This window comes from Aquarana catesbeiana, linkage group LG03 (genome assembly GCF_042186555.1).
Source record: "Aquarana catesbeiana isolate 2022-GZ linkage group LG03, ASM4218655v1, whole genome shotgun sequence".
NCBI lineage: Eukaryota > Metazoa > Chordata > Amphibia > Anura > Ranidae > Aquarana > Aquarana catesbeiana.
In genome coordinates, this window is record NC_133326.1 from 744,089,174 (window position 1) to 744,102,762 (window position 13,589).

General features: G+C 59.3%; 1 protein-coding gene across 1 annotated transcript in view; it reads right to left on the reverse strand.

The window, feature by feature from the left end:
* NEURL4 (neuralized E3 ubiquitin protein ligase 4) overlaps nucleotides 1–13,589 on the reverse strand; it is a gene marked incomplete at its 3' end in the record, with an annotated part of 73,505 nt that overhangs the window by 20,761 nt on the left and 39,155 nt on the right. Inside the window, 9 exon segments of the mRNA XM_073623494.1 lie at nucleotides 1,004–1,148; nucleotides 1,266–1,370; nucleotides 1,476–1,569; nucleotides 5,145–5,324; nucleotides 6,445–6,603; nucleotides 7,391–7,555; nucleotides 7,639–7,779; nucleotides 8,577–8,675; nucleotides 10,177–10,392. Coding sequence (XP_073479595.1) covers nucleotides 1,004–1,148; nucleotides 1,266–1,370; nucleotides 1,476–1,569; nucleotides 5,145–5,324; nucleotides 6,445–6,603; nucleotides 7,391–7,555; nucleotides 7,639–7,779; nucleotides 8,577–8,675; nucleotides 10,177–10,392 — 1,304 coding nt within the window.

Sequence of the window (13,589 nt, forward strand, 5' to 3'; positions counted from 1 at the left end):
GTGGGCAGCCATAGCAGAGTAGGGGTGGGAGGGGTCACACATACCGGAGCAGGGTCAGAGATAAGTGGGGGAGTGGCCAGCCATAGCAGAGTAGGGGTGGGAGGGGTCACACGTACCAGAGCAGGGTCAGAGATAGGTGGGGGAGTGGCCAGCCATAGCAGAGTAGGGGTGGGAGGGGTCACACATACCGGAGCAGGGTCAGAGATAAGTGGGGGAGTGGCCAGCCATAGCAGAGTAGGGGTGGGAGGGGTCACACATACCGGAGCAGGGTCAGAGATAGGTGGGGGGGGGGAGTGGGCAGCCATAGCAGAGTAGGGGTGGGAGGGGTCACACATACCGGAGCAGGGTCAGAGATAAGTGGGGGAGTGGCCAGCCATAGCAGAGTAGGGGTGGGAGGGGTCACACGTACCAGAGCAGGGTCAGAGATAGGTGGGGGGGGAGTGGGCAGCCATAGCAGAGTAGGGGTGGGAGGGGTCACACATACCGGAGGAGGGTCAGAGATAGGTGGGGGAGTGGCCAGCCATAGCAGAGTAGGGGTGGGAGGGGTCACACATACCGGAGCAGGGTCAGAGATAGGTGGGGGGGGAGTGGGCAGCCATAGCAGAGTAGGGGTGGGAGGGGTCACACATACCGGAGCAGGGTCAGAGATAGGTGGGGGGGGAGTGGGCAGCCATAGCAGAGTAGGGGTGGGAGGGGTCACACATACCGGAGCAGGGTCAGAGATAGGTGGGGGAGTGGCCAGCCATAGCAGAGTAGGGGTGGGAGGGGTCACATATACCGGAGCAGGGTCAGAGATAGGTGGGGGGGGAGTGGGCAGCCATAGCAGAGTAGGGGTGGGAGGGGTCACACATACCGGAGCAGGGTCAGAGATAGGTGGGGGGGGAGTGGGCAGCCATAGCAGAGTAGGGGTGGGAGGGGTCACACATACCGGAGCAGGGTCAGAGATAGGTGGGGGGGGAGTGGGCAGCCATAGCAGAGTAGGGGTGGGAGGGGTCACACATACCGGAGCGGGAAGCTGCACCAGCCGTTGGGCTCTGCGTATTCCCGGGGCGGGTCGCCACGTTTCCGGTACATCTCGTCTCCTCGCAGTTTGTGACACGAGTCGCAGTGACACACGCTCAGCTTTGGGTCCTCCATGAAATATCCATCTACAGGAGGGAGAGAATGGTCAATGAAAACCCCATTTTACCTCATTAAACGTGGCAGAGAAATCATTGTCTGCCCTTTATGAGGCGCCCCCTGGGGGGGGGGTCAGGGACCCTCACCTGGAAGCAGCAGAGACTCCTTGAACCTCATACACAGAGCGAGATATTCACAGCTCAGCAGGGTGAGGGGATCCGGAGGGGCCCAACACAGACTTTCCTTCACTCCTGTATAGAAAGCCTGGTCAGTGGGGGGCGCTCCGCACACAATACAGAACAATGGGGGGGTTGAGGGGGAACCTACCGTCCACCATGTCTGCAGGGGAAACCTACCGTCCACCATGTCTGCCTTCTCCCGCTCTCCAGGAAGATGGCCTTCGTGAGTATCACACTCCGCCCCCTGTGCCTCCCCTGTCACTATGGAGATCTGCAAAAAAAGACCCTCATACAGTTATACCCAGGAAACATTACAGGTAATATATGTGAGAGAAGGGGCACAGCCCCCCCCCCCCATCCCCCACACTATATAGGCTGGGCCAGGGACACCAACCACCCCCGCATTATTTAGACTTGGCACGGGATACACCACCCACCATCATCACACCCATTGGACCAGGAACAGACCATCCATCATCATCATCATCACACCCATTGGACCACGGACAGACCATCCATCATCATCACACCCATTGGATCATGGACAGACCACCCCATCATCACACCCATTGGACCATGGACAGACCACCCCATCATCACAACCATTGAACCATGGACAGACCATCCATCATCATCACACCCATTGGACCATGGACAGACCACCCCATCATCATCACACCCATTGGACCATGGACAGACCACCCCATCATCACAACCATTGAACCATGGACAGACCATCCATCATCATCACACCCATTGAACCATGGACAGACCATCCATCATCATCACACCCATTGGATCATGGACAGACCACCCCATCATCACACCCATTATACCATGGACAGACCATCCATCATCACACCCATTGGACCATAGACAGACCACCCCATCATCACACCCATTGGACCATAGACAGACCACCCCATCATCACACCCATTGGACCATAGACAGACCACCCCATCATCACAACCATTGAACCATGGACAGACCATCCATCATCATCACACCCATTGGATCATGGACAGACCACCCCATCATCACACCCATTGGACCATGGACAGACCACCCCATCATCACAACCATTGAACCATGGACAGACCATCCATCATCATCACACCCATTGAACCATGGACAGACCATCCATCATCATCACACCCATTGGATCATGGACAGACCATCCATCATCATCACACCCATTATACCATGGACAGACCACCCCATCATCACACCCATTGGACCATAGACAGACCACCCCATCATCACACCCATTGGACCATAGACAGACCACCCCATCATCACACCCATTGGACCATAGACAGACCACCCCATCATCACACCCATTGGACCATAGACAGACCACCCCATCATCACACCCATTGGACCATAGACAGACCACCCCATCATCACACCCATTGGACCAGGGACAGACCATCCATCATCATCACAACCATTGGACCATGGACAGACCATCCATCATCACACCCATTGGACCATAGACAGACCATCCATCATCATCACACCCATTGGACGAGAAACAGACCATCCATCATCATCACACCCATTGGACGAGAAACAGACCATCCATCATCATCATCACACCCATTGGACTAGGAACACAGACCACCCACCATCATCACACCCATTGGATCATGGACAGAGCACCCCATCATGACACCCATAGGACCAGGGACAGACCATCCACCATCATAACACCCATTGGATCATGGACAGACCACCCCACCATCATCACACCCATTGGATCAGGGATACACCATCCCACCATCATCACACCCATTGGACCAGGGACACACCACCCCACCATCATCACAACCATTGGACCAGGGACACACCACCCCACCATCATCACAACCATTGGACCAGGGATACACCACCCCAACATCATCACACGCATTGGACCAGGGATACACCACCCCACCATCATCACACACACATTGGACCAGGGATACACCACCCCACCATCATCACAACCATTGGACCAGGGATACACCACCCCAACATCATCACACGCATTGGACCAGGGATACACCACCCCACCATCATCACAACCATTGGACCAGGGATACACCACCCCAACATCATCACACGCATTGGACCAGGGATACACCACCCCACCATCATCACACACATTGGACCAGGGATACACCACCCCACCATCATCACAACCATTGGACCAGGGATACACCACCCCACCATCATCACACACATTGGACCATGGATACACCACCCCACCATCATCACACCCATTGGACCAGGGATACACCACCCCACCAGCATCACACCCATTGGACCAGGGATACACAACCCCACCAGCATCACACCCATTGGACCAGGGATACACAACCCCACCAGCATCACACCCATTGGACCAGGGATACACCACCCCACCATCATCACACCCATTGGACCAGGGATACACCACCCCACCAGCATCACACCCATTGGACCATGGATACACCACCCCACCATCATCACAACCATTGGACCAGGGATACACCACCCCACCATCATCACACACATTGGACCAGGGATACACCACCCCACCATCATCACAACCATTGGACCAGGGATACACCACCCCACCATCATCACACACATTGGACCAGGGATACACCACCCCACCAGCATCACACCCATTGGACCAGGGATACACCACCCCACCAGCATCACACCCATTGGACCAGGGATACACCACCCCACTATCATCACACACATTGGACCATGGACAAACCATCCATCACACCAATTGGACCAGGAACAGACCATTCATCATCATCACACCCATTGGACCATGGACATACCACCCCATCATCACACCCATTGGACCAGGAACAGACCATCCATCATCACACCCATTGGACCATGGACAGACCACCCCCTTCATCAGACCCATTGGACCATGGACAGACCATCCATCATCACACCCATTGGACCATGGGCAAACCACCCCATCATCGCACCCGTTGGACCAGGGACAGACCATCCATCATCATCGCACCCATTGGACCAGGGACAGACCACCCATCATCATCGCACCCATTGGACCAGGGACAGACCACCCATCATCATCGCACCCATTGGACCAGGAACAGACCACCCATCATCATCACACCAATTGGACCAAGGACAGACCACCCACCATCATCACACTCATTGGACCAGGGATACACCACCCCACCATCATCACACCCATTGGACCAGGGATACACCACCCCACCATCATCACACCCATTGGACCAAGAACAGACCATCCATCATCCTCACACTCACTGGACCATGGACAGACCACCCCCTTCATCAGACCCACTGGACCATGGACAGACCATCCATCATCACACCCATTGGACCATGGGCAAACCACCCCATCATCACACCCATTGGACCAGGAACAGACCATCCATCATCACACCAATTTGACCAGGAACAGACCACCCACCATCATCACACCCATTGGACCATGGACAAACCACCCACTATCACACCCATTGGACCAGGGACAGACCATCCATCACACCCATTGGACCAGGGACAGACTACCCATCATCATCACACCCACTGGACCAGAGACAGACCATCCACTACCACAACCATTGGGCGAGGGACAGACCACCCACTATCACATCCATTGGACCAGGGACAGACCACCCCACTATCACACTCATTGGACCAGGGACAGACTACCCATCATCATCACACCCATTGGACCAGGGACAGACTACCCATCATCATCACAACCATTGGGTGAGGGACAGACCACCCCACTATCACAGTCACTGGACCAGGGGCAGACCACCCACTATCACACCCACTGGACCAGGGACACTGACCTGCTCGCACTGCCCGTACAGGTCCACTATGACGTAAGACAGCTCTGGTAGGTCCGGGACTCCGACCCCCTGATCCAATCCATTGACATAAAGGTGCAGCCCACCTGAGGAGTCCACCAGGAGGCCCAGACACGTCCCCTCCGGACAAAGGTCAAGATTGGGTCCGTAACCTTCCCGGATCTAAGGAGAACATGACATCATAGTGTCAGAATAATGAGATCAGAAATCATCATAGTATGAGGACACATCGCATTCCGTCCCATCTACCTCCCCTCCCCCACACTACTACCACTGACTCACCTCTCCACTCCTCCCCCACAAGGCGGGGTGTTGGCTGTGGGGAGCAGGGATAACCGCCGCCCCCCTTTCATCATGTGACAGTGATTGGGCCTAGAGATTGGCTGTCAGGTCAGACCAGTGCATCATGGGAGGAGGTCACATGCTCCCCACATACCCAGAAGTACTAAGGCAGAGGAAGGAGCAGCGGAGGAGTACTGGGGTGGCCCCGAGTTTGCAAACTGTCTAAAGGGGAACCCCGACTGAACATAAAACCCCCCCCAGTATGTATTTACACCCCTCCGAACCTCCATCTGTTCAAATTGTACAGCAGCCCAGGGAGCCAATCAGGAGAGGGATGCTGCTCATTCACTGTCCATTCATAGGCTGGCCAAGCAGTGCTGCTGTAATGGAGGACCTCACTTTGCTGTCAGGCAGGGGAGCTTGGACCACAAGAAAGTCTGAACAGTTCTTAGCTTCGTACTTAGAGCGCAGCATTCGGCTTCCCACCTGTCACCAACCGGCCCAGGCCGGAAATATTCCCAACATGACGAGGGCCCTGTGTGCCGAGGGGTCCTTCAGTCTGTCCCCTTGGGACCCTGAAGACCCCAAGATGGGCCCTATAAAAGGGGAATACACTGCACCACCCCTCCCAAAACTAAGCACCACCCCTGCAATTCAACTGTCCAATATAAAGAATTGATTGGGCAGTACAGACTGTTATATGAAAGTGGGCGGTGCTTACTGTTGGCATTGGTGGGGCAGCACATAGAGGAGGATTCCCACAACGCCCGGGGACGCCCAGGCTCCCTACAACGCCCGGGGACGCCCAGGCTCCCTACAACGCCCGGGGACGCCCAGGCTCCCTACAACGCCCGGGGACGCCCAGGCTCCCTACAACGCCCGGGGACGCCCAGGCTCCCTACAACGCCCGGGGACGCCCAGGCTCCCTACAACGCCCGGGGACGCCCAGGCTCCCTACAACGCCCGGGGACGCCTCGGATCCGTACAATGCTGGAGATACCTTGGTTCCGTTGCAGAGGACGGCACTGCGCTGGAAGATCCAGGCGCTCCTCTTGATGGCGGCGGCTGTAGCTGGGAAGTTGAGCCTCTCCGGTGAAATGCCGACGACTCCTAAAGAGAGCGAGGAGGTCCACCGCGAGGAGAGCTGGTCTATCCTCACCTATAGGTATAGAAGACACATTCTCACCAAACTATAACACCAACACACACCACCCCGACCCCCATACACCACCCCGACCCCATACACAACCCCCCCGACCCCCCATACACCGCTTCGACCCCCATACACCACCCCCCCCGACCCCCCATACAGCGCCCCAAACCCCCCCATAGACCACCCCGACCCGACATACACCGCCCCGACCCCCATACACCGCCCCGACCCCCCCATACACCGCCACAACCCCCATACACCGCCACGACCCCGACCCCCATACACCACCCCGCTCCCCATACACCGCCCCAACCCCCCATTCACCGCCCCCACCCGACCTCCCATACACCACAACCCCCATACACCGCCCCGACCCCCCTTACACCCCCACGACCCCCCATACGCCGCCCCGACCCCCATACACCGCCCCGGCCCCCAATACACCGCCCGACCCCCCATACACCGCCCCGACCCCCCATACACCGCCCCGACCCCCGTTACACCGCCCCGACCCCCCTTACACCGCCCCGACCCTCATACACCGCCCCGACCCCCATACACCACCCCAACCCCCAATACACTGCCCCAACCCCCACCCCCATACACCGCCCCGGCCCCCCTACACCACCAAGATGCTGCCAACGTCCCATTTCATACATTACTCCATATACATCTCATACATCCACCACCATGTCTCCAGGATGAAGATACCATCATCATATCACTCCATATACATCCCCCATCATACATCCCATACACCCCGGTCATTATCATCAGAAGTCACCCTACAGACCTGGAAAAGGAAGAGACGAGGGAGAGGCTGGGCCAGGACCACAATGCCTTGGTTGTAGCTGGACACACGTGTGGCTGTTCGGTTCCCATGTGACAGTATTATGTTCTTCCCATGATTCCCCATAAAATGTAAGGAGTGGGGCTGGAGGGCCGGGACAGGAGCACTCTACAAAATACAGGAAGAGATTATCATCCTTGTGTCACCCTTCAGGAGGAGGGCCTGTACAGCTGGCACGGGGCATCACCTACATGATACTCGATGTCCTCCTCCTCTTCACTCTCAGATGTAACAGATGGTGGTTTGGTAGCATCGGATTCCTCTATGACTGAGGAACTGACGACAGATACAGCGCTAACACAGCCATGTAAATCCAGGACAGCATGGACACCCTGGAGAGAAGGAGAGGAAGCATTGTCAGCCCATGTCTCTGAATGGTGAGGACAGGTCTGTGTGCTCAGAGTGAGATTCCTGACTCCACCGCTAGGGGCACTATATTTATGGGTAAAGACAGGAGAGGATAATGAGCCACTGTGGAGGCTCCCCAAACTCTGGCACAGTGGAAGGACATGATGGGTCAGTGTGGAGGTTCCTCACCCTCTGGCACAGTGAAAGGACATGATGGGTCAGTGTGGAGGTTCCTCACCCTCTGGCACAGTGGAAGGACATGATGGGTCAGTGTGGAGGTTCCTCACCCTCTGGCACAGTGGAAGGACATGATGGGTCAGTGTGGAGGTTCCTCACCCTCTGGCACAGTGGAAGGACATGATGGGTCAGTGTGGAGGTTCCTCACCCTCTGGCACAGTGGAAGGACATGATGGGTCAGTGTAGAGGTTCCTCACCCTCTGGCACAGTGGAAGGACATGATGGGTGAATGTGGAGGTTCCCCACCCTCTGGCACAGTGGAAGGACATGATGGGTCAGTGTGGAGGTTCCTCACCCTCTGGCACAGTGGAAGGACATGATGGGTCAGTGTGGAGGTTCCTCACCCTCTGGCACAGTGGAAGGACATGATGGGTCAGTGTGGAGGTTCCTCACCCTCTGGCACAGTGGAAGGACATGATGGGTCAGTGTTGAGGTTCCTCACCCTCTGGCACAGTGTAAGGACATGATGGGGGAATGTGGAGGTTCCTCACCCTCTGGCACAGTGTAAGGACATGATGGGTCAGTGTGGAGGTTTTCATCTCACCTTAGGAATGCCACTAGCTGCTGGTCCCATGTCCTCCCCATTGATTAGGATATGCATTGTGTCACTGCTGTCATGCCGTACGCCCAGCCTGCAGCCCACCTGTACAAAATGGACGACACCGGAAGAATCATAAAGACGTGAAAGACACCGGAAGAGTCATGAAAACATGGAGGACACAGGAAGACTCAAAGACAATGAGGACACAGGAAGAGCCATGAAGACATGGAGGACACAGCAAGGGTCATAGACACAATCAATCTTCTCCTTCATATCCTGCCACCATCCCCAGCCTCTCCTTCATATTCAACCACCATCCCCAGCCTCTCCTTCATGGTCAACCACCATCCCCAACCTCTCCTTCATGGTCAACCACCATCCCCAACCTCTCCTTCATGGTCAACCACCATCCCCAAACTCTCCTTCATGGTCAACCACCATCCCCAAACTCTCCTTCATGGTCAACCACCATCCCCAAACTCTCCTTCATGGTCAACCACCATCCCCAAACTCTCCTTCATGGTCAACCACCATCCCCAAACTCTCCTTCATGGTCAACCACCATCCCCAACCTCTCCTTCATGGTCAACCACCATCCCCAAACTCTCCTTCATGGTCAACCACCATCCACAAACTCTCCTTCATGGTCAACCACCATCCCCAACCTCTCCTTCATAACCAACCACCATCCCCAACCTCTCCTTCAAAACCAACCAACATCCCCAAACTCTCCTTCATAACCAACCACGATCCCCAAACTCTCCTTCATAACCAACCACCATCCCCAAACTCTCCTTCATAACCAACCACCATCCCCAACCTCTCCTTCATAACCAACCACCATCCCCAACCTCTCCTTCATGGTCAACCACCATCCCCAAACTCTCCTTCATGGTCAACCACCATCCCCAAACTCTCCTTCATGGTCAACCACCATCCCCAAACTCTCCTTCATGGTCAACCACCATCCCCAAACTCTCCTTCATGGTCAACCACCATCCCCAAACTCTCCTTCATGGTCAACCACCATCCCCAACCTCTCCTTCATGGTCAACCACCATCCCCAAACTCTCCTTCATGGTCAACCACCATCCACAAACTCTCCTTCATGGTCAACCACCATCCCCAACCTCTCCTTCATAACCAACCACCATCCCCAACCTCTCCTTCAAAACCAACCAACATCCCCAAACTCTCCTTCATAACCAACCACGATCCCCAAACTCTCCTTCATAACCAACCACCATCCCCAAACTCTCCTTCATAACCAACCACCATCCCCAACCTCTCCTTCATAACCAACCACCATCCCCAACCTCTCCTTCATGGTCAACCACCATCCCCAACCTCTCCTTCATAACCAACCATCCCCAACCTCTCCTTCATGGTCAACCACCATCCCCAATCTCTCCTTCATAACCAACCACCAGCCCCAATCTCTCCTTCATAACCAACCACCATCCCCAACCTCTCCTTCATGTCCAACCACCATCCCCAACCTCTCCTTCATGTCCAACAACCATTCCCAACCTCATCTTTGTATTCCAACACTGTTCCCATCTGCAGCACTGTGTCCCACAAACCTCCCCATCTGCCACCATACCCGGATCCGCTCCAGGCTGCTGCAGTAGTTGTCTCTGAGCCGCTGTCCGTTCCTCATAACCTCAGAGCCGGAGACCAGCCACGTGACCCGTGAGCGAAGATCTAGAGCCCTTGCTGGTAGCCCACCACCCAGGAAGGGGGCATCATGAGGAGGGATGGAGGTGACTCCCATGGAGCAGGATCCTGACCAGCGCGGATCCAGCCTTTCCACTTTCACCTGGAAGAGGGAGACAAGACAATATAACAAGGAGAAACAAAGTGTCACCTACCCCCCTTCTCTCTGCCTCCCATCTTCCTATCTACCTGGCCACTACTATACTACCCCTGACTTCTCTCCGTCCACCCGGCTCTCCCTTCTCTCCGTCCACCCGGCTCTCCCTTCTCTTAGTCTACCCGGCTGTCCCATCCTTCTGTCCACCCGGCTCTCCCTTCTCTCCACCCATCCAGCTCTCCCATCCCTTCATCTACCCGGCTGTCCCTTCTCTCTGTCCACCCACCCCTGACTTCTCTCCGTCCGCCCGGCTCTCCCTTCGCCCCGCCCTCCCTCCTCACCCCCCTCTGCCCCGTCCTCCCTCCTTACCCCCCTCTGCCCCGTCCTCCCTCCTCATCCCCCTCTGCCCCGTCCTCCCTCCTCACGCCCCTCTGCCCCGTCCTCCCTCCTCACGCCCCTCTGCCCCGTCCTCCCCCCTCACGCCCCTCTGCCCCGTCCTCCCCCCTCACGCCCCGTCCTCCCCCCTCACGCCCCTCTGCCCCGTCCTCCCTCCTCACGCCCCTCTGCCCCGTCCTCCCTCCTCACGCCCCTCTGCCCCGTCCTCACGCCCCTCTGCCCCGTCCTCCCTCCTCACGCCCCTCTGCCCCGTCCTCCATCCTCACCCCCCTCTGCCCCGTCCTCCATCCTCACCCCCCTCTGCCCCGTCCTCCATCCTCACCCCCCTCTGCCCCGTTATCCCCCTCTGCCTCGTCCTCCCTCCTCACCCCCTTCTGCCCCGTCCTCCCCCTCTGCCCCGTCCTCCCTCCTCACGCCCCTCTGCCCCGTCCTCCCTCCTCACGCCCCTCTGCCCCGTCCTCCCTCCTCACGCCCCTCTGCCCCGTCCTCCCTCCTCACGCCCCTCTGCCCCGTCCTCCTCCTGGCCTCCACCCCCTCTGCCCCGTCCTCCTCCTCCACCCCCTCTGCCCCGTCCTCCTCCTCCACCCCCTCTGCCCCGTCCTCCCTCCTCAACCCCCTCTGCCCCGTTATCCCCCTCTGCCTCGTCCTCCCTCCCTCAACCCCCTCTGCCCCGTCATCCCCCTCTGCCTCGTCCTCCCTCCTCACCCCCCTCTGCCCCGTCATCCCCCTCTGCCCCGTCCTCCCTCCTCACCCCCCTCTGCCCCGTCCTCCCTCCTGACCCCTCTCTGCCCCGTCCTCCTTCCTCACCCCCCTCTGCCCCGTCCTCCTTCCTCAGCCCCCTCTGCCCCGTCTCCCTCCCTCACCCCCCTCTGCCCCGTCCTCCCTCCTCACCCACCTCTGCCCCGTCCTCCCTCCTCAACCCCCTCTGCAACCCCCTCTGCCCCGTCATCCCCCGCTGCCCTGTCATCCCCCCTCACCCCCGTCCTCCCTCCTCACCCCCCCTCTGCCCTGTCATCCCCCTCTGCCTCGTCCTCCCTCCTCACCCCCCCTCTGCCCTGTCCTCCCTCGTTACCCCTCTCTGCCCCGTCCTCCCTCCTCAGCCCCCCTCTGCCCTGTCCTCCCTCGTTACCCCTCTCTGCCCCGTCCTCCCTCCTCAGCCCCCTCTGCCCCGTCACCCCCCTCTGCCCCGTCCTCCCTCCTCACCCCCCTCTGCCCCGTCCTCCCTCCTCACCCCCCTCTGCCCCGTCCTCCCTCCTCACCCCCCTCTGCCCCGTCCTCCCTCCTCACCCCCGTCCTCCCTCCTCACCCCCCTCTGCCCCGTCCTCCCTCCTCACCCCCCTCTGCCCAGTCCTCCTTCCTCACCCCCCTCTGCCCCGTCCTCCCTCCTCACCCCCCTCTGCCCCGTCCTCCCTCCTCACTCCCCTCTGCCCCGTCCTCCCCCTCTGCCCCGTCCTCCCTCCTCACGCCCCTCTGCCCCGTCCTCCCTCCTCAACCCCCTCTGCCCCGTTATCCCCCTCTGCCTCGTCCTCCTCCTCACCCCCCTCTGCCCCGTCCTCCCTCCTCACCCCCCTCTGCCCCGTCATCCCCCTCTGCCCCGTCCTCCCTCCTCACCCCCCTCTGCCCCGTCCTCCCTCCTCACCCCCCTCTGCCCCGTCCTCCCTCCTCACCCCCCTCTGCCCCGTCCTCCCTCCTCACCCCCGTCCTCCCTCCTCACCCCCCTCTGCCCCGTCCTCCCTCCTCACCCCCCTCTGCCCAGTCCTCCTTCCTCACCCCCCTCTGCCCCGTCCTCCCTCCTCACCCCCCTCTGCCCCGTCCTCCCTCCTCACTCCCCTCTGCCCCGTCCTCCCCCTCTGCCCCGTCCTCCCTCCTCACGCCCCTCTGCCCCGTCCTCCCTCCTCAACCCCCTCTGCCCCGTTATCCCCCTCTGCCTCGTCCTCCCTCCTCACCCCCCTCTGCCCCGTCCTCCCTCCTCACGCCCCTCTGCCCCGTCCTCCCTCCTCACGCCCCTCTGCCCCGTCCTCCCTCCTCACGCCCCTCTGCCCCGTCCTCCTCCTCAACCCCCTCTGCCCCGTTATCCCCCTCTGCCTCGTCCTCCCTCCTCACCCCCCTCTGCCCCGTCATCCCCCTATGCCCCGTCCTCCCTCCTCACCCCTCTCTGCCTTGTCCTCCCTCCTCACCCCTCTCTGCCCCGTCCTCCCTCCTCACCACTCTCTGCCTCGTCCTCCCTCCTCACCCCCTCTGCCCCGTCCTCCCTCCTCACCCCCCTCTGCCTCGTCCTCCCTCCTCAACCCCCTCTGCCCCGTCATCCCCCTCTGCCCTGTCATCCCCCCTCACCCCCGTCCTCCCTCCTCACCCCCCCTGTGCCCTGTCATCCCCACCTCACCCCCCTCTGCCCCGTCCTCCCTCGTTACCCCTCTCTGCCCCGTCCTCCCTCCTCAGCCCCCTCTGCCCGTCCTCCCTCCTCACCCCCCTCTGCCCCGTCCTCCCTCCTCACCCCCCTCTGCCCCGTCCTCCCTCCTCACCCCCGTTCTCCCTCCACACCCCCCTCTGCCCCGTCCTCCCTCCTCACCCCCCTCTGCCCAGTCCTCCCTCCTCACCCCCCTCTGCCCCGTCCTCCCTCCTCACCCCCCTCTGCCCCGTCCTCCCTCCTCACCCCCCTCTGCCCCGTCCTCCCTCCTCACCCCCCTCTGCCCCGTCCTCCCTCCTCACCCCCCTCTGCCCCGTTATCCCCCTCTGCCTCGTCCTCCCTCCTCAACCCCCTCTGCCCCGTCATCCCCCACTGCCTCGTCCTCCCTCCTCACCCCCCC